Raw genomic sequence first — 25,402 nt, forward strand, 5'->3', positions numbered from 1 at the left:
GTCCCAGTGCTGCCTCGGGCGGGCACCGAGCCGGCAACCCCGTGCCAGGGCACGGAGCGGGGCCAGGGCACCCCGCGGGAGTCTGGGGAGCGGGGTGGGCTCGCGGTCCCCCGTGGGGCGATGCCGGGCCTTATCTGAGCCCAGGGACCGGCGATTTCAATTAAAATTCCTGGCCGGCCTCAGGCGCTGGTGTTTGCTGACAGCCCTGACAGAGCCAGGGCTCGTTTGTGTCTGGGCTGGGTCGGTATCTCCCGCAGCACCGGAACGGCCAAACCGGGCTGGGAGGGGGGGCTGAATAAATAAACCACCCAAATGCAGGCGAGGAAGTGAGGGGCTGGGACGGCAGGGAAAATAAATACAGTGGCTCGGCCACAAAAGGGCCCAGAAGCGCCGCTTTTAGGAAGAAACTCGTTCCAAAGGGGGAGATCAGCCCTTGGAATGGGCTGCCCGGGGAGGGGGGGAGTGCCCGTCCCTGGAGGGGTTTAAGCAGAGCCTGGATGTGGCATCAGTGCCATGGTCTGGGGGACGAGGTGGGGTCGGGTCACAGGTTGGACTCGATGGTCTCAGAGGTTTTTTCCAAGCTCAGTGACTCTGTGATTCTGTGCTTCAGATCCCCCCAGGTCGGCCCTAATTCCTGCGGAACACCCGGCTTCATTCCCAGCCCCTGTGCTCCCTGATTTCACCCCCACGTGCACTCACCCCCACGGGACATCCCTGCACACGGGGCGGCCTTTAAGGTCCCTTTCCATGATCCCACGATCCCTGTTCTCCAGCGTAAAGTGGGAATTACGACTGAACACAACGTGGGAAACCCCGAGCCCACCTCCCTCGGAGGGTTTGGCAGCGGGAGGGGTTGAATTTGTGGGCTCGTGGTGCAACATCCCTTCAGCATCTGCTGGATCCCTTCGGGGGGGGGGGCAAAGCCCAGGCCCTGCTCCCGGGGTTCTGCCCTGTGCAGAGCACCCACTCTCCTCTCAGATGGCTTTTTTTGCCTTTTTTGGGTTGTTGCACTTGCTTCCCAGACCCCCAAATTCCTGATCCAGCAGAGGAGAGACGCTGCAGCTCATAGAACCAGCCCGGGCTGGAGCCTCCTGCCCACCCAGCCCTTCCCGGGCAGTTCCCTCCCGGACAAACCACGGCCTGAAATGATCCTACCCGATAAAAACCCTTCAAAGTCCGGGTTGGGGGTTTCCTTTCTCCCCCAAGTGCTAAAAATTGAGCCCCAAACGAAGGAGTAAACGCCAGGAGGACTTTCCAGCACAGGGTCAGGAATCGCAGCACTGGAATTCAAGTTTTCCTTCACTTCAAGTGAAGTCCTTCAAAAAGGACTAAGGTGTTAATTGGGCTGTTTGAGGGCTATTATTATTTATAATTATTATTATTTTATTTTATTTTATTTTGGCATGTTACTTATATTATTTTTCTATATATTATTAGTTCTGGTTACTTAGGGTGTTTTTGTACAATTAAGTTACCAGCCCGGGGCTGTGTCCCACCCGCCCAGCGCCTTCCCAATTCCCGGCTCGATTCATTGCCACGTCTAAACGGCTCGCTGGGGGCTGGAAGCACCGAAAGGCAGGAGCAAACAGGCGGTAACTTTACACCTCGTCGCTGGCGGGAGGCGGCGGCGCCGACGCGAAATGCTTGGCTGGGATCGAGACGAGCAGGAAGGAATTGGGGTAAGTACCTTTATCCTCCCCTAATGACTCCGAGATTAATGGCGAGGCTGGATTTGGCTCTCAGGACCTGCGGAGGGAGCAGCGCGGGGTGGGTTGAGTGGGAGAGTGAAGGGAAACGGATTTTAGCAGGATTAATTCAGTTTATTAACTTTAATTGATTATTTTCTGTCTTTGACATTTATCATTAATTATTATATATTTAGCACTATGCATAACGTAGCAAATATTGTATTAATTCTATTTTATTTTTTAATATAAGAATAAAATACAACAATACGATGATATATAATAATATATCAATATATAACAGGTAGTGACTAATAAAATTATTGATGAATTAATAAAATTATTACTAAATAAAATTAAATCATTAATTCAGATCAGTGACCATCCTGGGTCTCACCCAGCCCTCCCCTGCTGGCAGAGCAGCCTCGGAAGCATCCAGAGGTTGGGATGAGGCTCCTAAATCGCCCCCACGGCTTCTCCCCTGCCAACCCCTGCTGCCCGGAGCCCCAGCTCTGCTCCCTGCCCTGTGTCCGGGAGCTTTCCCAGACATCCAGGAGGGCTCAGGCCCTTCCTGCGGGGCTGGGCATGGACACGTCGGGGGGGAGCTGCCCCTGGGGAATTCCCGGGAAGGAGACGGGGAGGATCCATCGCGAGCCACCATCGGGAGTTAATGCGGTTACGGCTCCGCAGGGACGTTATTGCTCCTCCTAACCGGGTTAGGGGAAAGCAGGAGAAAGCTGCTCCCAGCCACCGGCGGGGCTGAACGGCGGGATTTCTGCGGGTATCTGATTTCTGGGATGCATCAAGATCCCGATGAGATGTCGGAGGAGCATCCGAAGCCCTGGAAACCCGACTCTGCCTGCCAGGGGCATGATGGGGCAGCCAACCCCCCTCCCCCTCCAGCGCTCCTGTCCTGCCGGGAGGTTTTGTTCTTAAGGTGTTTTTAAAGGGCTCAAATAATGAGAATATTTACTCCGGGAATAATTGGGATATAATGGAAATAAAGGGAGTAATGAGCGAGGTGGACGCAGGAGGTGTTGCAAGCACGGAGCACACGTACAGACACCTCTAAGGAGTTCGTGAGTGCTTTGATGCAGCTGAAGCTGAACTTAAAAGGGTTTTCTACATCCTCTGCTTTTCCCCCGGCTGCTTTCTGTCCTTTTTCATCAGCGGAACAAAACAAAAGGCAGAGAAAATGGAATTGGTGGCAGAGAGTGAAGTGCAGGAGGGTGAGGGGAGCAGATTCCCTCTCCAAGGCTTTCTAATAATCATGAGGGGGAAGGGGGTGGGAAAACAGGGAAAGGTGCTTTCTTTCAGAACCCGCCGGATGGAAATATAAAAATATGAAAACGTGAAATTAAACTTTAGGAAGTTTTCATGGAGAACCCTCTTTGTGACTTTGGGATGGAGCCACATCCCTGCCCGGGGTGGGCAGGGTGGAAGGACATGGGGATGGGACAAGTGCAAGGAGTAGCGTCACAAGGCTGAACCCCCCAAAGTGGGGCAGGTTGGCACCTTCTAGCCTCGATTTATCTCTATTTATCTCCTTTCCCCCCCATTTTATCCATTTTGAGCCAAGCCAGCCCTTCCCTGGTGCTCTGTGTCACTGTTCTCTTCAGCTGGGATTTACCACCATTTTTAATTACTCCTGGTATTCTGGGGACCTGTTGCAACCGGGGGGATTAAGTGGAAAGGTGGTTTCTGTTTCTCAGCTGCTGCTGCAGCGATATCTACTAAGGCAGAGGGTTGCTGTGCCAGCAGGACTTTAGGACTGACTTAAACCCCTGAGCCCCGGCTCGAATCCTGAGCCAGCAGTGCCCTCTGCTTGGACAGCCGAGATGTGCAGCTCCGCTCCTCCTCCGAGCTCCAAACCCGAGGACTGAAAGGGTGAAAAAATCCCCCTCTCTGCGCTCCCACAGCCCCGCGGTTCCAGAGCAGTGGGCGGGCAGGAACCGCTGATTTTTAGGGCTTTGCTGTGTCACAGCCGGGAGACAAAAATACTGCTCGGGGTTAAAAGTGCTCCGGGTGCCTTTGGAGCAGAGGAGTTATTTTTAGACGGGATTATTTTGGCGAAACGTCAAGAATAATTCCGTGTCCCCCGGCGCTGGCAGATGGAGGGCATCGGGACTCAGAAAATCGCGTTCTCTGGGCTTGTCTGTCACTGTTTTAAGGAGGCAGCTGGAGGAGCATCCCTGCTCCTTCCCGCCCTGTTCCCATGGGAAGGAGGGAATCCAGTGCGTTTGCAGCGGGTGGTCGAGTTTCTAACTCTGTGCATCTTGCAGCATCACTGTACTGGGCTGTACTGGGGTGTGCTGGGGTGTACTGGGGTGTACTGGGCTGTACTGGGGTGTACTCGGGGGTACTGGGCTGTGCTGGGCTGTACTGGGCTGTACTGGGGTGTGCTGGGGTGTACTGGAGGGTACTGGGCTGTGCTGGGCTGTGCTGGGCTGTACTGGGCTGTGCTGGGCTGTACTGGGCTGTGCTGGGGTGTACTGGGCTGTACTGGGCTGTGCTGGGGTGTACTGGGCTATACTGGGCTGTGCTGGGCTGTGCTGGGCTGTGTTGAGGTGTACTGGGCTGTGTTGGGCTGTACTGGACAGTGTTAGGCTGTGCTGGGTGTACTGGGGTGTACTGGGATGTACTGGGATATACAGGGCTGTACTGGGCAGTGTTGGGCTGTGTTGGGCTGTACTGGGCTGTGTTGGGATGTACTGGGCTGTGTTGGGATGTACTGGGCTGTGCGGGGCTGTGCTGGGGTGTACTGGGGTTTACTGGGGTGTGCTGAGGTGTGCTGGGCTATGCGGGGCTGTGTTGGGATGTACTGGGCTGTGCTGGGCTGTACTGGGGTGTACTGGACAGCGCTGGGGTGTACTGGGCAGTGCTGGGGTGTACTGGGCAGTGCTGGGCTGTACTGGACTGAACTGGGCTGTGCTGGGCTGTACTGGGCTGTGTTGAGGTGTACTGGGGGGTGCTGGGTGTGGTGGGAGCCTTCAGTCAGCAGGTGGCACAAGAGCTGCTGGAAACAAAATTAATTGGGAATAAACCATCCAGCAGAACCCGCCGCAGGGAGCTGAGAGCTGGAGGTGCCTTTCCAGCCCCCCCCTGCAGCTCCCAGACATTCCCAGCGGGATAAGGGGCTGCCGTCTGTCCCCCTGGCAGGGTTGGAGCATCCCAAACTCATATATATGGGAAAAATCTGGTTCTGCCCCACTCAGAGGATGGGGAGGCCCTGGGATGGAATTCCCAGAGGAGCTGTGGCTGCCCCTGGATCCCTGGAAGTGTCCAAGGCCAGGTTGGAGCAACCTGGGACAGTGGGAGGTGTCCCTACCCATGGCAGGGGGTGGAATTAAATGATGTTTAAGATCCCTTCCAACCCAAACCATTGTGGGATTCCGTGTTTGGGATGGAAATGCTCCTCAGGGAAGGGGGAATTTGGTCTGTGCCTGTTGGATGCTGGGGAAGCAAAGGGTGTGTGGCCCAGCTGTGCCCCCACAACCTCCAGGGGGGTGTAAAATCCCCCATCACCCCCCGAGCTGCACAGGGGAGGGGGATTTAAAAGGGATCTCTTGGAAAAAGTCCCATAAAACCTTTCCAAAGACTTTTAAAAAGCCCCCCCCCACCCCTCAGTTCCACCTCTCTGACCCCCAAACTGCAACATTCTCACTTAAAAAAAAAAAAGGAGCTCCTCCTGCAGCCCTTTCTCTCCGTGCATCCCTCTGGCAGCTGCTCCGTGGTTTTCAGGGATCCAGCTCTGCCCAAGTCATTCTGTGTTCCTGGTTTTTACTGGGAAAACCCTGGTACACATGCTGGGGTTTAATTTCTGCTTTGGGTTTGGGCTTTGCTTTGTTTTGTTTTGTTTTGGTTTTTTTTTAAACGGGAGACGTTTATTTAGATTTGAAGAAAAAAAGATCTCTTGGACGCCGGCCCGAGAACGTAACTTAAAATATCTGCCTTAAATAAGCTCTAAAACCCCAGAATTGCTGAATTTTCTGCCTCTCTGATGTCATCTGTGGCTGCCCCCACGTTGCAATCCCAGGCACGACAAGGCTCAAAATAAAAGCCAGCCCCGAATAATTCACAGGGCAGGGGGGGAAGTGCATCATGTGTTATCAGCTCTGACATGTCCTAAATTTCCTATTTGTCAACCTCCCCACCCTTAAAACACATAAACTGGCTGTGAGCAACTTCCTGAGCGGGGCTGGGAGACGTGCAGGAGCAGCTGGAGTTGCTTCTCACCCAGAGCAGCCCCTTTTTGGTGCTGGGGGTTGTGACGTCCTTTTTTTTTGGAGGTTTCATTAAAAACTTAAAAAAAAAAAAAAAAACCACCAAAAACCCTAAAAACTCCTGCTGAGCCGGGATTTTCCGCTTCCAGCTGAAGGGCTTCCAAGAGGAATAACCTCCTTCAGAGCACAAGTGTGTGGCTGGAGTGTGTTAAGGGTTAGGAACGTGCCCCTGGTGCCCGGGAGAGCGGGATTATCCCAATTCCAGTCCCAAACTGGGGCTGTGTCTCCCTGTCCCAGAGGGACACGGATGAGATTCCATCATTCCTTCCACGGGCACAAATCCCAGCATTTGCACCCTCTATTCCCACAGGGAATAACCCTTCTTGCTCTCCCATGGGATTTGCCCTGGCTGATTTTCATGGCACAGCAAGAGATTTTGCCCCAGGTTGGGGTTTGGAAGTAAAAACACAACTTGGGCACCTCTTGTGAACAACCACGGGCACCTGGGTGTTCTTCACTCGCAGGGGGAGGCCCTGGCACAGGTGCCCCATCCCTGGAAGTGTCCAAGGTCACGTTGGATGGTGTTTGGAGCAACCTGGGATAGTGGAAGATGGTCCCTGCCCACGGCTGGATGAGTTTTAATGTCCGTGCAACCCAAACCATTCTGTGACTCCACGTGCTGGTTTAGATGGGATATTGGGAAGAAATTCCTCCCTGGGAGGGTGGGGAGGGGCTGGCACAGGTTTCCCAGAGAAGCTGTGGCTGCCCCTGGATCTCTGGAAGTGCCCAAGGCCAGGTTGGAACAACCCGGGCTAGTGGGAGGTGTCCCTGCCCGTGGCAGGGGGTTTGGAACTAAATGATCTCTAAAGTCCCTTCCCACCCAACCCAGTGAGAGATTCCATGCTCATCCCAGCACCTCTGCAGGGCCAGGGCAGCACACTGTTCCCAAATCCAGCCCCTTTTGCCCCAGGTGCCACGTGGACACTCACTGCCCATAAAAATGGGATTTAGGGGGTACCCCCAGGCCTGAGCAGTGCCAGGAGGAGCCCAAGCTGTGCTGGAGGGTTCATTGCCAAGCTGAGCAGCCCAGCTAAGCTTTCACTCCATTTTTCAGCCACGAGGGAGATGATGTTTCTGAGCAGAGGGTGCCAGGGGTACCAGGGTGGGATCCTCCTCCTGCCCCCACCAAAGAGGACCCCTCCCAGCAGGCCCTGCCTGTGCCAGGGTGCCCAGATGTGGGGATCAGCAGCTGCACAGCTGGCTCCTGCCACCCTGCTCCCACCACAGGGCTGGGGGTCTGGGGGGTGTCAGAGCGTGGGAGACCCCAGAACAACCCCACGGGCCCCCAGGGATGGGTTTGCTCTGCCCAGAGCTACTCTGGGCACCTCTCTGTGTTTTCCTGGCACTGCCCAGGCTCCCCAGGGGTTGGTCACGGCCCTGAGGCTGCCAGAGCTCCAGGAGAGTTTGGGCAGGGACAGGGTGGGGTTGTTGGGATGTCTGTGCAGGGCCAGGAGTTGGATTTGCTGATCCCTGTGGATCCAGCTCAGGATATTCTGTGATTCCTTGAAAGCAGCTCTGCCTGTGGCTTTTTTTTTTTTTTAGGGGGGGGTGGGGGGGAGATCACTGCTGTAAGCTGGCCCAGCAGCACCCAGGGGGGTTGGAACACCCCTTCCCCTTCCTCAGAACTGCTCCCACTGTCCCTTGGGGATGGAGAAGGGGCAGAGCAGTGTCCTGGCCCCTGACAGAGGGCAGAGCAGCCCTTGAGCCAGCAGGTGCCAAAAAGGGACCCTCCAGGGCCAAGCCATGCCCTGGGTGCTTGGAGTGTGTGTGTGTGTGCCAGAGCAGAGGAGGGGGAGCTCTGCTCACTTAAAAGGCTTTTAAAAATACACCGAAGTTTCTTTCTTTATTTAAAAGGCTCTTTCAAGAGCAGCTGCCTCCTATTAATACAGCCGGGGCCGATAATCTCTGCTGGGATCTATCTTTAGAGCTCTGCCAGCAGCAGTGGGAGCCGGGGGGGGACAGCCCGGGGTGATGTCGGGCTGTGCCCCGGCCCGGGGGCGAAGGGACCAGCTGAGAACACAGCGGAGCCTCCCGGGAGGAGCCGAGCAGGGCGGGGAGCGGATAATCCCGCCGGCTTTTTGGGACGGTTGGGAGAAACCAACCCTTGGGTTGCCTCGTTGCTCTGAAACGCGGAGTTTTTGTGACACTGGAGGGGTTTTTTTTGGGAGGGTTGAGGGTGTTTTTTGGCGGATGTGGGTCAGGATGAGCTTTGAAACGTCCCAAGATTTTTTTTGGGGGGGAAGTTCTGGCCCGGCTTTGTGTTTGTGGCTGCCCGGTGCCATCCCAGTGCCAGCTCTGGGGCTGCACTGGGGTCCCGGTGACCGAGCAAAGCTCTCAAGGGCGGGCAGAGGCTGTGCCCCAAATCACCCCCAACCCTCCCTGCCTGGAATCCGGGCTGGAGTCGAGGCGATTCCTGGAATCCGGGCTGGAATCCAGGCGATCCCTCCTTTTTAGGTGCCATCCTTTGACGCAAGAGCGGCTTCCAAGGGGACCCTGAGTAATCGCCGAGGGGGAAGAGGGGGAGCGGGGTCGGGGCTCTTTGACTCGCTTTTGTTTCCTTTGCTTTCTTAATCACTTCCTGGCAGCCCCGGAGCTGCCTGAGAAATCCTGCGGAGCGATGCCGGGCCGGGGCTGACGAAGCTCTAACCCCGTTCCCAGCGGCCCGGCCAGGTGGGAATTCTGCAGGAATGAACGCTGAGCTCCAGCTCCGTCCTTTGCCACAGCGCCCGGATCCCAAAGTCGGGACATTTCAACAATAATTGTCTTGAAATCAAGTTGCAGCTGAGCTGGGAGGCCAAAATTCTTCACCGAAGAGCATCTCTGTGTTTTATTCCCTTCAACCAAATCCATCCCTAGTTTGGCTCAGTTTGGCTTCTCCCAGGATATTTTGGGAGCTCCCATCTGAGCTGAGCTGGGGTGTTGAAGGTGGCCTAAAGCTGGGATTGTTGGTTTGCTTCATTTGAGGCGCTTGGGGGCAATGAATGTGATGTGAGAGAATATTACAGCATTAAAACAACATTTCCAGCCTCAGTGAGGGGCTGTGACAGGCAGCCAGAGCACTTGGAATTTGGAAACATCACTGTATTATTCATCCAACCATATCAGGCCCATCAGGGGGTGCTGAAAAAAACTCCTGTGTGTCTTGCCAGAGCCTGGACACACCACGGGATGTGCTGCTCCCAGGCTTTTGTTGGTGTCTGCTGAGCAAATTCCTGGAAATGCAGGATATAAGGAAAATGTATGAGCTTTTTCCAGCAGAAATATCTGAGCAGAGGGTTATTTGCTATTCCTGCTGTCCTGTGTCAGTGGGATGAGGGCTGGGATGGCCATTCCTGTGTCAGTGGGATCAGGGCTGGGATGGCCATTCCTGTTATCCTGTGTCAGTGGGATCAGGGCTGGGATGACCATTCCTGTGTCAGTGGGATGAGGGCTGGGATGACCATTCCTGTTATCCTGTGTCAGTGGGATCAGGGCTGGGATGACCATTCCTGTTATCCTGTGTCAGTGGGATCAGGGCTGGGATGGCCATTCCTGCTGTCCTGTGTCAGTGGGATCAGGGCTGGGATGACCATTCCCACCTTCCCAGTGACGAGGAGGAAAACGCTCCTGCGTCGTTGGGATGTGTCTGACTCAGCCCTGGCAGCTCCACCTCTCCAGGAGGTGACTGGAATCTCATCCAGGACCCTCAGCCTCCTCCTTCCTTCCTCCTGACAGCAGTTGGCTTTGCCCAGAGGAAGGAAAGATTCCCCTCGGGCCGGAGGGGAATAAATATCCCATGGATGCAGGGTAGGATCCGACGGGAAGGTTCTTGGGGCAGGGAGCTGAGTGATGCTGGTGGAAACCTGGGGTCACACCAAACATAACAAACCCAAGGAAACATCTGTGCTCTCCTCTGCTGGTTCAGATGGAGCTTTTTGGTTTTCATGGAATTCTGGAGTGGTTTGGGCTGGAAGGCACCCCCAGGACCACCTCATTCCGACCCCCCCGCCGAGCGTTTTCCACGCCTGTGGTTTCTCCAGGAGCGCCCTGGGAGGGGGGTCCTGCTCCTCTCCAGGCCTGCAGGAATAAAGGCACGACTCGGGAGGGATCCAAGGCACCTTTCCCAGATAATTCACCTCCAATGTGAACTCCATCCCGCAGCCAGACACCTCATCCCCACGGAAACCTGGACACCTCATCCCCAAGGAAACCTGGACACCTCATCCCCAAGGAAACCTGGACACCTCATCCCCACGGAAACCTGGACACCTCATCCCCATGGAAACCTGGACACCTCATCCCCACGGAAACCTGGACACCTCATCCCCACGGAAATCGTGGCCAGCCAGGAGAAGGAAATCCTAAGGAACAACATGGGAGGCACTTCAGCCTCACAACAACAGCTCAGAAAATGGAAAAAATGGGCTTTTTATTTATTTATTTATTTATTTATTTATCTATCTATCTATCTATCTATCTATCTATCTATTTATTTATTTATTTATTTATTTATTTATTTATTTAGTCCTGGAAAAAGCTTCCAGGTTTAATTATCGGCACAGCGACCAAAATAAATAACTAGCAAAATAAACAGCACAATAGATAGCAAAATAAATAACTAGCAAAATAAATAAGTAGCGAAATAAATGGCTCTTTTTCTGCTGGATGGGACACTCAGAATTCCCCATGGGAAAGCTGAATTTGGGCCTGCTGGAGTTTGGGCCCCAGGCTGGGGATGGTTGATGATTTTATGGAGCTGGTGGGTCCCTCCAAGCCAAAACAGCCCATCCAGGGATTTGTTTTTGCAGCACAAAACCCTCCGAGCCTGCAGCTGAAAAATAGCCCTGAAGGAAACCCGATGGAAGCAAGTGGGGTTTACTCCACAGGGAACAGTATTCTCCATAAAAATGATTTTTTTTTTTGCTCTAAATAACCAGTAGGGCCAGTTTGGGTTGGGGTGTTCGGGCTCAAATCAGCCCATCCAGAGCAGGGGAAAGGCTGGAGGGGGGAATTGGGAAGGGGCAGGGAACAAGGATCATCCTGGGTTATCCCTGAGTTTCGTTCTGCTTCAAAATAAAAACCAAAAAGGGGGGGAAAAAAAAGAAGAAAAAAAAAAAAAAAGAGGAAAAAAAAAAATCCTGTCTGTGTGAAAATAATGACATTCCCCCCACATGAGCTCATACAGGTTTGACTGGTTTTTCCAGCTGGTGTCTGGAATAAAACTCCTGTGTCTCTCCCAGGTATTTTCTGCCCAAGGTTCTGCAGCCTCTCCGTGGCTGAGACAAGGGGGGGTCGCAGCAAAATCTCCCTGATGCTCCTTTTAACACCGATTTTGGCCTCTTTTGGGGGGCAGGAACCAGTGAAATCCGGGTTTGTGCACTGGGAGGGAGAAAGGAAGGGCTTGGAAAGGTGGATTTGTTGGAAAAAGTCGTATTTTGTGAGGGCCTCGTGCTGCTGAACTTTGGAAGTGGAATATCCTCCCCCCTGAGCAGAGCAGGAACGAGGCAGGGGGTTGGAACTAAATGATCTTCAAGGTGCTTTCCAACCCAGCCCATTCCAGGATTCTCTGGTTAAGAAGGATTTCCAGCCTAAATCGAGTCCCCCTGAACCCACCAGATTAATTTGGCCACTTCTTCACCCTGAACTCCATATAATAAATATATATATATATTACATTTTATACCTGTGGCTGCGAACCCCTGATTTCTAACCTATAACACCTGCATCCATTTGCATTCCTGCTGCCTTTCCCTCTGCCTCTCACCCCCCTCCAAGACTTTTCCTGGTGGGAACCACCCCCCTGAGGCAACTTGTTTGCACTTGGATTATATTTTTAGCCTCCTGCTTCACTTCTCTTTTTTTAACTCCTTCCACAAGTCCCACCAGGAGTGACTGAATCATGACAGCAGGAGACAATGTCCTTTATTATTATTATTATTATTGTCCTTTATTATTATTATTTTCCTTTATTATTATTATTGTCCTTTATTATTATTATTGTGGAAGGGCTTTTTTTTGTTCCTCCCCCCTTTTTATTTTTATATTATTTTTATATTATTTAATATTATTTTATATTATATTTTACATTATATTTTACATTATATTTTATATTATACTTTATATTATATTTTATATTATATTTTACATTATACTTTATATTATATTTTATATTATATTTTATATTATATTTTATATTATATTTTACATTATATTTTATATTATATTTTATATTATATTTTTATTATATTTTATATTATTATATTTATCTTTATATTATACCTATGCAGGTAGGAAGGGAAAAGTCTGCTCCCAAATTTCATTCCCAGCCGTTTTTCTATCAGGGATCACACCCCTCCTCTCCTGCTCTCCCTCCTTCTCTCCCCACTCAGGAAGGGTGAGGACCAGGAAAATAGGAATTTACTATTTAAAAAAAAATTATAATGTCAACAATAATGTCAGTAATGAAAGACCCAGACACTAAAAACCCCTTAAATTTGACATTTTATTTCGTTGCAGAAGAAAAATCCAACATAGGCCTCATTATGTTACGCATCTTTAATTATAAAAATAAGCAAAGAAAATAACTTGCATCTCTCTCGTTACTATGATATGTTTCAAATAACCTCTTATATGAACACACTGAGCTTTAAAAATGTAATTTAAACAATAAATAATGACATATACCAGATATGCTCACTGTTTATTCCAGTACTCAGCAAAAAAACCAGAACGAAACAAAACAAAACAAAAAAAAAAAACAAAACGAAAAAAAAACCCCAAAGTCTCTCTCTCCCTTCTAGGCATCTTTAAATTATAAATACAATAAAATGCAAATTTATTAATGGCACAAAACGTTCTAAAGTGCAAACAAATCACGAGGAGACTCATGCAAAACGTTTCTAGAGAAGCCCCTCCCCTGCCCCCCCCCCGAGAGAAGAAAAAAAACCCCAAAATCACTTTTGCCGCGAAACCGAAATTAAAAAAAATAAAGATTAACCAGTGAAATCGCCAGACTTGGGATGGAGAATCCATCCCGGGGGGGGCTTTCCCACCTCATCCCAAACTTTCCCAGGGCATGGGAAGCTCCTCTCCCACCTGCCCTGCTTAGGAGGGAGTTTGAGCCCAGCTTAGTTGGGGCGAGGTGACCCCCAGGCCTGCTCGGGGGGACAAAAGTGCCGCCTCAAATCGACCCCAAAACCTGGCCCTGGGGACCCAGCAGAGTTTGGGGGGCCCAGGGGGGGTTTCCCTGTGGCACCCCAGCAAATCCAGCCGGGAGGGGGAGGATTTTCCCGCTGAATTCCCACCTTTGTCGAGGGCACGAGTTTAAAGCGCTGCCGGGAAAGAGGAATTTTGGTGGGACCACCCCAAGGAAAGATCAGCTTGGGGGGGATCTCACGCTCTTGCCCGGCCCCAATCGGCTTTATCCGCCTTCTCTGGGCTTTCCTGGGAATGGAGAAGCCACTTTTCCATGAGGAACATCCCATGGAAGGGCGGGGCTGGCAGGGAGAGGCTTTGGGAAGCACCAGGGGGTTGTTTGGACCCCGCCCCGAGCCAGGTAAAGAACCTCTTTTGTAACTATTCCCATGGGTTTGGTGCAGAATTCCCTGTCTCCCAGCTGGGATGCCCTGGGGTGGGAATCCCACAACCCTGGGATCAAAGTTCCTGCTCAGCCCCCGACTTTCAGGGGCGGGATATTCGAGGAGCCTTTGGTTTTTTCACCTTGCAAAACTTCTTCTCGTTGGCCTCTCTACCCCTGACTGACTGAAAAAGGAACAATATTGCATCTTCCTTGCCCTACAATTCAGAGTCTTCAAAATAAAAAAATTAAAATAACAACCCTTGAGTGTCAGCAACCTTTTTTTTTCTTTTTTTTTCCTTTTTTTTTTTTTTTCTTCTTCCAATTTTCTGACAGCACTTTGGGGCTACACCGAACGAAGGCAGCGACATCAGAAACGCTGCCACTGCATCTGGTTTCCATGTATTAGCAGCAGGTTATTGTTTAAAGGCTTCGTGGTTTGTTTTTTTTTTTTTGTCTTTTTTTTTTATTTATTTTAAAAAAAAAAAACAAAGGAACCAAAACAAAACGGAAAAAAAAAAAAAAAAACAAGTTATATTGCTTTAAGGTTTCGAAAAGGAAAATAGATCCCTCCTTTATTAGCTGGCTAAGTAGCTGAGGAAGAGCCATCCACCCTGCAGAGGGACTCTGAGGGGATGGATTTGGAGCTGGCCTGGCTGATCCTGATTTTTTTTGGCTCCCCCAGAGTGATTTGGGAGCAGGTTTGGGGGACCCCCAGCACGGGACCCTCTGCTCCTCTTCCCAGAGCCTGCTGAGGAGGAGGAGGATGGGAGGAAAGGCAGCTCCCAGATGTGGATCCCTGTGTCCTCAGCTTCACCGCTGGAGCTTCAGAGGATTTCGGGATTTTTCCTGCCTTTCCCAGCAATTGGTGTTCCCAGGGAATTCCCAAGGCATCTGATAATTCCTACAGGAGCCCCCCCCAGCAGCACTGGGGTCTGAGGGGGTCTCACAGCAGCTTTGGGGGGACAGGACTGGCCAGCCTGAACTCCTCTTGGTTTTAATTTGGTTTTTTTCCCCCCTCCATTTTAGCCATTTCTGGCCCTGCAATTCCCATCCTAAACCATTTTTTCCCCCTCTTCCATTAAAAAAGGCCACGGAGTAGAATGTGAACTCTTTAAATACGACAGAGATACTGTTTCCAGGAAAAAAGAAAAAAAATAATAAAATAAGAAAAGAAAGAGCTAAATTACAAAACTAAGTTTAGGCAATAAAGTTATTATATTCTGCTCCTTTCAAGCAGACTCTCGTGGAATTTATGTACAGTACATGACAGATTTTAAAACTATTTATACCACAGTTAGAGCAAGACCTTTAATACTCTACTCTTAAGACAGGGTTTGTTTCTGTTAGGTTTCTTTTAAAGCTTTAGACAGTTAAATACAGTACATAGATGTTAGCTTTTAAATACAATGCAAGATTATGGAACCTTCTGACCAGCTTTCAGCCTCAGACTGGCAGCTCTTTGAATCGTGTCTGGGGTACAAAACGTCCCTTTCCTGATTTTGGGGGGCGTGGGGGGGCGGCTTTAACTCATTTTGCACCAAACTCCCCCCCAGCCGGTTTGGTAAATCCAGGGGTTACCAGAGCTCTGCTGGCAGGATCAGGACTGCAGGACACTAAGAGACCAGGAACATGACATTCATATTCGTCCATGGCCAGCACAGATTCATAACACGAACTCCCCTGACACCTTTTGGGGTGTGCAACGAGTTTTTAGTGCATCTCTCGTCCCCTAAGCTCGGGCGGGAGGGACGAGCTCCTCTCCTGGGGGCCAGATCCTCAGACTCCAGTGGCGTCAGCACTACAGTACGGTTAGATTTGGGGTCTGAAGGCCTGACCACTTAAGACTAAGACCTTTTAGGACATAATTTTTTTTTGGGGGGGGGGAAGAAAAAGAGACGTTTTGCTGGCGGGAGAAGCCGAGACGCCGACCGCCGACCCACGCGGAGAGGTTTTGTTGGGGGCTGACGGAAGGGGGGTGGTCGGGGGACAGAAAATATCAACGACTAAACCTAACCCCAGGTTTCCTAGGTGCTGTTCAGACTGGCTACAGCACGCTTGGGCTGGGGGCATTTGCTCTGGAGCTTTGGTAGCAGTGCTTGGCATCCCCTGGGGGCCCCCGGGGCGGCCGTCCCGTCACGCGCTCTCGGCTGAGGAGGAGCCGCGCTTGCCGTGGGCCGGGGCCGAGCCCTCACCTCGCAGGTTCCTGAAGTAGAGTTTGAGCTTCTGGGGCTCCGAGAGCCTCCTCCTGGAGAAGTCGGCGCGGGGGTGGCCCTGGGCGCAGTGGTCGGCCTGCAGTAGGTGGAAGAGGCTGGCCATGTTGGGCCCGATCTTCTCCATCAGGCTGTCCTTGATGGTGCTCACGGTCTCCTCGTCGCACTCCAGCAGGCTCCTCACCAGCTTGTTGTAGTATCTGCACCAGAGGAACCATCGTTACCCCAGCAAGGACCAACAGAACAGCCCAAGAGATAAAACAGCCCAAGAGATAAAACAGCCCAAGAGACAAAACTGCGAGAGCAGGTCCAGAGAAGGGCAACGAGGCTGGGGAAGGGACTGGAGCACAAGTGCTGTGAGGAGAGGCTGAGGGAGCTGGGGCTGTTCAGCCTGGACAGGAGGAGGCTCAGGGGAGACCTCCTCACTCTCTGCAACTCCCTGCCAGGAGGGGGGAGCCGGGGGGGGTTGGTCTCTTTTCCCAGGCAACCATCAGCAAGACAAGAGGGCTGGGTCTGCAGCTGTGCCAGGGGAGGGTTAGGTTGGATATCAGGAAGAATTTCTTTGCAGAGAGGGTGCTCAGCCATTGGAATGGGCTGCCCAGGGAAGGGGGGGATTCTCCATCCCTGGAGGTTTTTAAGCAGAGCCTGGATGTGGCATCAGTGCCATGGGCTGGGAACCACAGCGGGGTTGGATCAAGGGTTGGACTGGATGATCTCAGAGGTCCCTTCCAACCCAGCTGATTCTGGGATTCTATGAATCAGAGTTTTTAAGTCCCTCATCCTGACAGTGCACAATGTACATGTCACCACAGGGTCATTAAGGCTGGAAAAGAACTCCAAGACCAACCCTGTTGTCACTGCATCTAACAACCCCCCTGGACGTGGAGATGCTGTGCCCACGACACAAGGATGGAACACAACCACCAAAATTCGGATTTAATTGTCCTAAACCTGCTCCCACAGTCGCCTGACCGGGCTCTGATGAGCCAAAAAAAAAAGCCACGTTGTGGCACAGGATCAGCCAGGCCAGTTCCAAATCCACCCAGCGCTGCTGCAGCTCTGGAAGGTGAGGATATGAGCACAGTGGGGTTGTTGTTATCCTGGTGGATTGGGAAGAAGGTAAAACCAAGGAGCTAAGGGCTGTACTAATTGGCTTAAGGGTGTGGTTTGCTCTCCACTAAAGAATCCAAGTTTCTAGAGCTTTAGGAAGAAAAATAATCGCTCTTTCTACCAGCAGGTGCTGCCCATCCCCAGCCAGGATCTGAGACTAAACCGAGCCCTGCTCTGAGCCAGAACGATCCTTCTGGGAACGGATCCATCCCTGTGGCTCCATCCCCTCCTGTCCCTCTGCCTTCCCCTGCACGCACAGCCTTTCCAGGGCACCACAAGAGGGAGCAGCCAGTCTCTCCAAGCCTGAGAGATGCACAGATTCCCTCGGGACAGACCTTTAGGACACACAGTTGTCACTCTCATGCATTAAATCCCAAGTGAGGACCTTGTGCTTCCCCCTGCTACGAGCCTGTCTCCCTAAAGCTTCATTTTCCTCTTCCAGCAGCCCCGAGCACGTATTCCTTGCTCCAGGAGGAGCCAGGAAATTGTGCTGATCCGTTTTCCCAGCCCTATGAGAACAGTGATCCCGGGAATGATCCTCCATGGGGAGAAGGCAGAGCCAGCACAGCCCCACGAGCAGGGGCTGGGACAGCAGAGCTGGCACCTCGCTGGATCAGGGAACACCTTCCCAGGGAAAAAGAATTGGGAAAAAGAGGAGCAATCCCGAATTTGCTGCCTGAAAGGACGTAGGGGAACTTATTTTAAGCCTTTAAGGTCACCGTGACATTTTTCCACAGGAGCAGAGAAGAGAATAACCTGCAGGTGGAGGAGGGGAAGGAAGAGGGAAATGAGAGCTCACATCCAAACTCCTTTCCCAACTCTCAGCTCTGGCCTTTGGAGCAGCCAGGGGAGGTCAGCTGAGGTTAAAGTTTGTGCTGCACTTGAAGCACAAAAGGCCCAGGCTTTGGCTGGGTGTGAGCACAGCCCAGCAGGGCTGGGACTGAGGGTTCAAGGGAGCCCAGCAGAGGATGGTGAACGAGCCACACTCCAGTTTAAATCAGTCCCAGCCTAACGGGACAGGAGGGGCAGATCCCAGCCAGCCTTGGTGCTCCCTATGGCTGGAGCTGCAATCCCAGAGCTTGGCAGTGCCTTCAGCAGCTCAGCTGTGAGCAGAGGCAGCAGGACTTTCCTCTCCTGCTGCTCCTGCCACGAGATTAAATCACAGGAAGGTGCTATGACCTTTAACTACTTCCTCTCAGCAGCCCAGGCCAAGTGGCACATTCTTATTCCGTGGCTATGTTGGGACAGGGGCTGGGAAAGCAGGATGCTTTAGGAGCCCTCAGTGTAAACTATTAGCTGGGAAATCCTGCTGCTTTTGTTACTCAACATGTCATAATATCCTCTGGCTCTGGCAGGGGCTGGCAGCTGTGGGGGAGGAGTTCCCTCCTCCTCGGGAGACAGAGGATCCAGCCCTGGCTTGGTCCTCTGGGAGGAACATCCCCAGCACTGCCCAAGTGTCCACACGTCCCCTGCTCACCCCAACCCCCCTCCAGCCCCACCAAGGGCTCTTTAACTCTACAATCCATCATTTTAACTCTACAATCCATCCCTTTAACTCTACAGTCCACCCCTTTAACTCTACAATCCATCACTTAACTCTACAATCCATCCTTTTAACTCCACAACCCACCAGTTCAACCTGGGAATGCTCCTTGTCCCAGCCCTCAGGGAACACCAAAGCAAATCCCTTCCAACTTCCCTCGGGGAAAGAGGGGAAAGACACACAAATATCATTTTTACCTTTCCCCCCCAGTATAGTTTTGCCTTCCCAGAAGTGTCATTTCCTGATTTAATATCTACACTAGAGTTCTGTATAACAGGACCAGGACTTCAGTGATCCTTGTTTGTCCCTTCCAGCTCAGGATATTCTGTGATTCTGTGGATAAATCCATGCTGGGCAGAGATGTAACATCTGTTTATCTGTTTATCACTTGCAGACCTGTCCTAGGATAGGTCTGGAGGCTTCAGGTGCTTCTAGACCAAGCCAAGCAGCCACCCCAGAGGAGCTGAGGGGTTTGCCACGACCAGCCACTGCAGCTCACCCTGTTTGCACTCCAGTTCCAGAGCATATTTACTCCAAAAGATCCCTTTTATCCCGATCACAAGACTCAGCACTGCTTGTTCCAGGCTTCAGGGGAAGCAATGCCTGCCCTTGCAGCGTGACTGAGCAGACTGCAGCACTCCCTGAAGGTGTCCCTTGTCCTTGCAGGAGGGGACGGGGCAGTTCTGGGCTCACATCAAGGTGCCAGCCCCGTGATGTGCCCATTCCTGCAGGGAGCCTGTGCCACCAGAGGGAACAGGGCTGGAGACAGCCCTAAACCAGACCAGGGCTGGAGACAACCCTAAACCAGACCATTCAGGAGCCCAGAGCATCCCCAGAAATATGAACCACCAGGTTATGGCGGAATAAGGTGACAGAGGATCAGGTTTGCTGGTTCCCTTCAGCTTTTCCTGGTTTTTCCTGGGAAGGCAGAGGGCAAGGACTCATTTTCCAAGTGCCATATAAACCCAAGGAGGGGGTGGCTGCAGTCTGGAGAAGGGTCTGAAGTTGCAGTGGGTCGAGAAGGGTTGGATGGAGCTCTGAGCAACCTGGTCCAGAGGAAGGTGTCCCTGCCCATGGCAGGGGGTGGAAGGAGATGAGCTTTGAGGTCCCTTCCAACCCAAACCATTCCAGGATTCTATGTTTCTACCCTATGAAGTGCTCAGTATTCCAGGGATGCTGAATGAATGGATCTGGTTTGGGATTTAAAAGCCCTGCTCACCGTCACACTGCCCTCCCACCCAAAGGATTAACACTTAAACGAGCTCCAGGCTTTGAAGTAACCAATGTCCAGTTAATTTTATTCTCTGGAGATGTTTATAAGTGTGTTTACCAAAACAGAGAAGCAGAAGAAGGCTGGCAAAACTTGCCAAGGAGTTGAAAAGGCAGAGAGCAGGGCTGGGCTGAGCTGCACTGGGATTGTAGGAGCTCAGTCAGCTCGGCCCTGCTCTTTTCACCCCATTCCTGTATTTTTGCCCCACATACCTGTTTGAGAACTGGTTTGGGAGCTGCACGACCTCTGTGATGGCCTCAGGGTTCCGTTTGGCGATGCCACACATGTCCAGCTTGCTGTAACACTCCTCCTGCACCTCGGAGATCATCCTCTGGAACGTGGAGCACCTGCGGATGGCCAGGAACACCTTGGACGTCACCCCGTTGGCAATGCACTTCAGGCTTTCCTTCACAAAAGCTTTTCCCTGCAAGCAAAGGAGAAAAAGGGGATTTTTTTCCAGGGGTTTCCAGGGAATCCAACAGAAAGGGAAGTACTGCGGGTGCTCCACCGTGCCTGGCTGCTGTTAATGACCCTCCCTGCAGTTAGAGACCTGTTGGAGGTCCCTTCCCAGGACTCTGATCCTCACAATTACTGCAGAGACATCACCCACCCACAGCAGTTGGGATGCACAGAGCCCACAGCTCCTGTTCCCAAAGGATTGAGGCAATGGGAGTCTTTGCATGAAGAGACCTGGAAGTGCCAGGACCAGAGATGGGCCAATTCTGCTCCCCCTCCCGGAGGGGGTCGGATTGATTTAACCATCAATTTGACACCAGAGGTTTAACAGCCCTGGTTCATCACCACTCAAGATGCTTGAAGTGCTCTGAAGCTTGTCCTTGGGAGCAGGAGCACAGGGAACATGGGGCTGGTGTGCATGTTAGGAGGAAAACTCCGAGGAAAACTCCAAGGAAAAGTGCCCTTGGCAGAGCTGCAGCCCTCCAATATTATCCCATTTATCCCGACTGCAGCTCTGGAGAGGCTGAGCTGGCCCTGCATTCCCAGCCCCAAAGTCTTCCAACCCAAACCCCAGCCCCGTGCCAGGTCACACAGTCAGAAGACTTATTTTGCTAGAAGGACGTTTCTATTTCCTCCTGGAGAGGAAACTTCACCCTCCAGCCCAGCGAGCCCTCCCTGCCAAGTCCTCACACGGAGCAGGGAACGTGTGGAAACTGCCCCGGAGAAAACAGCCCCCAAGGATGTGTCTGTGGAGCCCAAAACCCACGGCTGAGAGGAGCAGGAAGGGCTGCAAGACAGGAAGGGTTAAGCCTGCCCAAAGCCCAGCTCTAGAAGGACGAGTTAAAGCCTCTGTTCAGCTCAGCACATGCTCCAGTGCTGCAGGACTTGTAAAAGCCCTTTATTGAGCGCATGGAAAGGTTTTCTCCCGAGGGTTTATCCCAGAGAAAACAGCCCCCAAGGATTTGTCTGTGGAGCCAAAATCCCGTGGCTGAGAGGAGCAGGAAGGGCTGCAAGACAGGGAGGGTTAAGCCTGCCCAAAGCCCAGCTCTAGAAGGAGGAGTTAAAGCCTCCGTGATGCCACAGGACTTGGAAAGCTCTTTATTGAGCGCATGGAAAGGTTTTCTCCCGAGGGTTTATCCCAGAGAAAACAGCCCCCAAGGAGCTGTGTCTGTGGAGGGCTGTGTCTGTGTCTGTGGAGGGCTGCAAGACAGGGAGGGTTAAGCCTGCCCAAAGCCCAGCTTTGGAGGAGTTAAAGCCTCCGTTCAGCTCAGCACGTGCTCCGGTGCCCCATAAAAGCCCTTTATTGAGCCGGGGCATGGAAAAGTTTTATCCCAAGGGTTTCTCCCGGTCCCCTCCGTGCCGGGGCCGTACCTGAGTGTCGAATTTAGCAGCGCTGTAGAGGAAGGACTTGCAGATGTCGTACATCCCGTCCGTGTCACACGTGGAGTTCTCCAGGCAGGCGAAGGCCCCGCAGCCCACCTGGAGGGCCCCGTTGAGGCACCGAACCACCTCTGCTGCAGGGAGAGCCACGGGAGCATCAGCACACGGACACGGCTCCCCAGGACCACAGAACCCTCCCCCAGGACCACAGAGCCCTCCCCCAGAGCCAGGGTGAGCCGTGCTGGGCTGCAGATAAGCAGCTCCTGGGGGCTGGGGGGAGAGGGGATGAGGAGAAACCAAAGGGAAGGTGCTCGGAGGGCTGGAGCTCCTCCACTCCGGGGACAGGCTGGGAGTGTCCATCTGGAAAAGGGAAGGCTCCAGGGAGACTTTAGAGCCCCTTCCAGTGCATAAAAGGGGGTTATAAAAAGAGGGGGAGCGACTTTTTATAAGGGCACACAGGGATAGGAGAAGGGGGAAGGGTTTTAAGCTAAAAGAGGGGAAAATTAGGGCAGATATTGGGAAGAAATTCTTTGCTCAGATGGAGGGGAGGTTGCCTGGAGAAGCTGTGGCTGTGCCAGCCCTGGGAGTGTCCAAGGCCAGCTTGGAGCAACCTGGGCTAGTGGAAGGTGTCCCTGCCCATGGCAGGGGATTGGAGCTGGATGAGCTTTGAGGTCCCTTCCAACCCAAACCATTCCAGGATTCCATGAACTGAAGGTGTGACCCAGCGAACCGAGGAACAGAAAATGCAACTCCCAACACCTTCCCACGTGGATTAAAAGAGGGACAACACCTGGGAGTCCTTGGCTAGATAGATCCATCCCAAACGAATCCTGATTCCAGGCATTCCCACCTTCATTCCAACTCCCTCTGGAGAAGGAGAAGCAATGAGGAAGAGCCCGGGAAGAGCACCAGGTGCTCAGATCCTCTCCAGGGGCTCAGTTCCCAAACCCACGGCTTTGTGAAAACAGGACTGAAGTGATGGTGATTGCCAAGGAGATGCCACAAAATTTGCACTCCTTGGGATGTATTTGTGCTTCCCTAAGAAGCCTGAAGCACCAAGAAATCAGATTTTAGCCTGTGAGTCCATTATTAGCACTAAAAAGGACTTGGTGCTAAACCCTGACCTGGTGGTTTGCAAGCACAGCCAAGAAAGGTCATTTTTTACTGAAGATTTCGTGAGGAGAAGGGGCATTTGGGCAGAGAAAGTTGAGGTAAATGGAGCTGACCATGTATAATTAAAATCCTGCAGGCAGTAGTTAGGCTGAGCAGGAGGGTATCCATGTCATCCCAGCTTTTCTCGTGCAGATCCCATGCCTTTTAACAATGAATCAGCACTATTGCCACATGATTGCCCTGAAATTAGGAGGGATTAACCTTTTTTTTTGAGATGAACATCTGTCCCCTTATGTGTCTGGGCAAGGCATATTCATTACTTTTGCAGCTCGTGTTACCAGACATTCTTTTAGGAAGAAATGCAAAGCCATGGAGCTGTGAGGTGTGGGAAAAGTGAGGGTTTGGTGGAAGAGAACACACCTTATTAAGAGCTGAGTTGTAGCCTAAAAATGATTCTTTACAACTGGGATTTTTTTTTTTTTTACATAAAAAAAGGAGAAATAATATTAAATAATAATAATTAGAAGAAAAACCCCAAACAGTTAACGCCTCCTCATTCTTGCTTGTGGGCCTGAAGGGAGAAATATTTGGTCAGCTCATCCTCTCCCCAGCTCACAACCTCCCCAGTGCACGAGTCACCCCCACAATTCTGCTGCCACAGGTTCAAATTCTAACTTTGCTCTGCAGCAGACTTAAGGAGGAATTAAGCTTTTATTGTTTTAGGCACGGTGCAAGAGTGAGACCCCATGTTTCTATAGCAACCAAATACAAAAGGAACTCGAGCAATCACCCTGCTCTAATGCTGCAGAGCCTTGCAGATCTAAAATAAGGCAGCTGTTAATGAGCTCTGAATTAGAGCCTTAATATCTTTCCAGTACAGTAGAAGAGAGATTTTTAATTCCCATTGTTCGAGACAATGTCTCCAACTTATCTAAAGCATCAAAGTGGAGACATCCAGAGCTGACTTGCCAGCGATTTTTTTTTGCCTCCATTGTAAAAGCAAGTTTGTTAAATGTCACAATCGTATTTTTACCGTCCCAGCTCACTGATAGCAATCAGTTTGGGGAAATAAAGGCGAGCAGGGGACAGTTTCTAGGTTACTGCATTCTCCAAAGTCGCAGCTCTCTCTCTCTCCTCCTCTTGGAATGGGCAGATGTTTGGCAGAACAATGGTTCAGGCCAGTTTCCACGGATTTTTATCAACTTCCTAAAAAGCGAGGGATTTAACACCAAAGTAGGGCTGCGATTGGAGGGGGGAGGGAGGTACATGCAAGCAGGGAAAATAATAATAATGACAATAATAATAATAATAATAATCAAAAGTACATGGGACTCATTTAGGAGCTGGGGGAGGAGGAGAGAGGTTGGATTTTTGCATCCTCACACACCGGCTCCCTGCCCCAGCTCCTGAGGGAGATTCCTTCTCCAGCTCTGCACCAACCCCTCCTGGCAGACCCTCACGGTAATATTTGTGCCTTAACCAGTTTATAAGGGGGAAAAAGGGGGGGGAAAAGCGGGAAAAAAAAGGGAGGGGAAAAAAGGGGGGGGGGAAAGGTGGGGGGGAAGAGGGGAAAAAAGGGGGAAAAAGGGGGGAAAAAGGAGGGAAAAAGGGGAAAAAAGGGGGAAAAGAAAAAAGGGGGAAAAGAAAAAAGGGGGAAAAGAAAAAAGGGGGAAAAGGAAAAGATAAAAAAGGAAAAAGAAGAAGGAAAGGAAAAAGAAAGAGAGGAAAAAGAAGGGGGGAAAAGGAAAAAGAAGAAAAAAGGAGAAAAAAGGAAAAAGGAGAAAAAAGGAAAAAGAAGGAAAAAGGGAAAAGAAGGAAAAAGGGAAAAGAGGAAAAAGGGAAAAGAGGAAAAAAAGGAAAAAGAAGGAAAAAAGAAAAAGGAAAAAAGAAGAAAAATTAGCAGCAGAGCAATGTGAGACAGTTTAAGACATGAGGGCTCAGCTCCAAGCCCTCCTTGCTGGGTGTTACCTGAGTTCTGGGCTGCCACCCTGGGCTTCCTGGGGCTCACAGAGTCATTCTGCTCGGCTTCGTAGGATGCGGATGCACTGATCGCCAGCAGCAGGAGAAAACCAGACTTTAGGAGCATTCTCTGACAAGTTTCCGCTAAGTGTGGGGGGTTTTTTTGGGTGGTTTTTTTTTTTTTTTGTGGCTCTGTGTGTGTGTGTGTGTGTGTGTCTCCTCTTCCACTCCGGCTCGAGCGAAGATGTGGATCTGGATACGCGCTCCCAGCGAGAGAGACCCGGGGAGAGGGGAGAGGCTGCGGAGCTCGGGGATGTTCGGGATGCGCTGGATGTGCCGCAGGATCCGGGTGGCCCCTCTGGCTCCTGCTCGTCGGGGGACCAGGAGCAGCCCAGGGCTTTTATAGCCGCCCTTATCGGTCCCCCCCGGGCTGCGGAGCCAATCGGCGGCGCTGGGCAGAGCCAGGGGAGGACTGGACTCATTCAAGCCCCACGAAACTGCAACTTCACAGGAAGGATGTTTTCCAGCCAATTAAAAGTACCTGCCAAAGCAACAATAACCGAGAAGTTAATCTTCTCGTGGAGGAGCGCTGGGAAAGGGAGGAGAAGTGGGGAAAGGAGGGAGGGGGGGGGGGGGACTTCCTATGGATAATTGAGCTCGAGGAAATGACAGCGCGGTCCTAAACGTTCCCCCACCCCGCAAGAAAAGCACCTGCCCTGGCGGGAGAGCTGTTTTCCCAGCCGAGCAGCTTGGCAGGGATCCTTGGAAGAGGCCCCCCCCTCGCCGAGGTGAGCGCAGGTACCGGTGTGTTCGTGCTGCTGGGGAGGCATCGCTG

At 51.7% G+C, this 25,402-nt stretch overlaps 2 protein-coding genes across 3 annotated transcripts in view; both read right to left on the reverse strand.

Annotated features, from left to right (window-relative positions):
• Nucleotides 1–25,402, reverse strand: part of ENTPD4 (ectonucleoside triphosphate diphosphohydrolase 4) — a 93,201-nt gene that overhangs the window by 54,324 nt on the left and 13,475 nt on the right. The gene's annotated exons all lie outside the window — the stretch shown is intronic.
• On the reverse strand, nucleotides 14,044–24,969 carry STC1 (stanniocalcin 1). 2 transcript variants are annotated; one of them, XM_027714071.2, is made up of 4 exons: nucleotides 24,577–24,969; nucleotides 21,487–21,626; nucleotides 19,872–20,083; nucleotides 14,044–15,936 (listed from the first exon to the last, which is right to left on the reverse strand). In XM_027714071.2, exons 1-4 carry the CDS (start codon nucleotides 24,692–24,694, stop codon nucleotides 15,660–15,662), a joined length of 747 nt encoding a protein of 248 aa, XP_027569872.1. In that variant the 5' UTR covers nucleotides 24,695–24,969; the 3' UTR covers nucleotides 14,044–15,659. The 2 variants fall into 2 exon arrangements, with proteins under 2 accessions (XP_027569872.1, XP_027569871.1); XM_027714070.2 differs by having other exon boundaries at nucleotides 21,487–21,629.

This window comes from Pipra filicauda, unplaced genomic scaffold (assembly GCF_003945595.2).
Source record: "Pipra filicauda isolate LSUMZ 115617 unplaced genomic scaffold, ASM394559v2 scaffold527_size357992_pilon, whole genome shotgun sequence".
NCBI lineage: Eukaryota > Metazoa > Chordata > Aves > Passeriformes > Pipridae > Pipra > Pipra filicauda.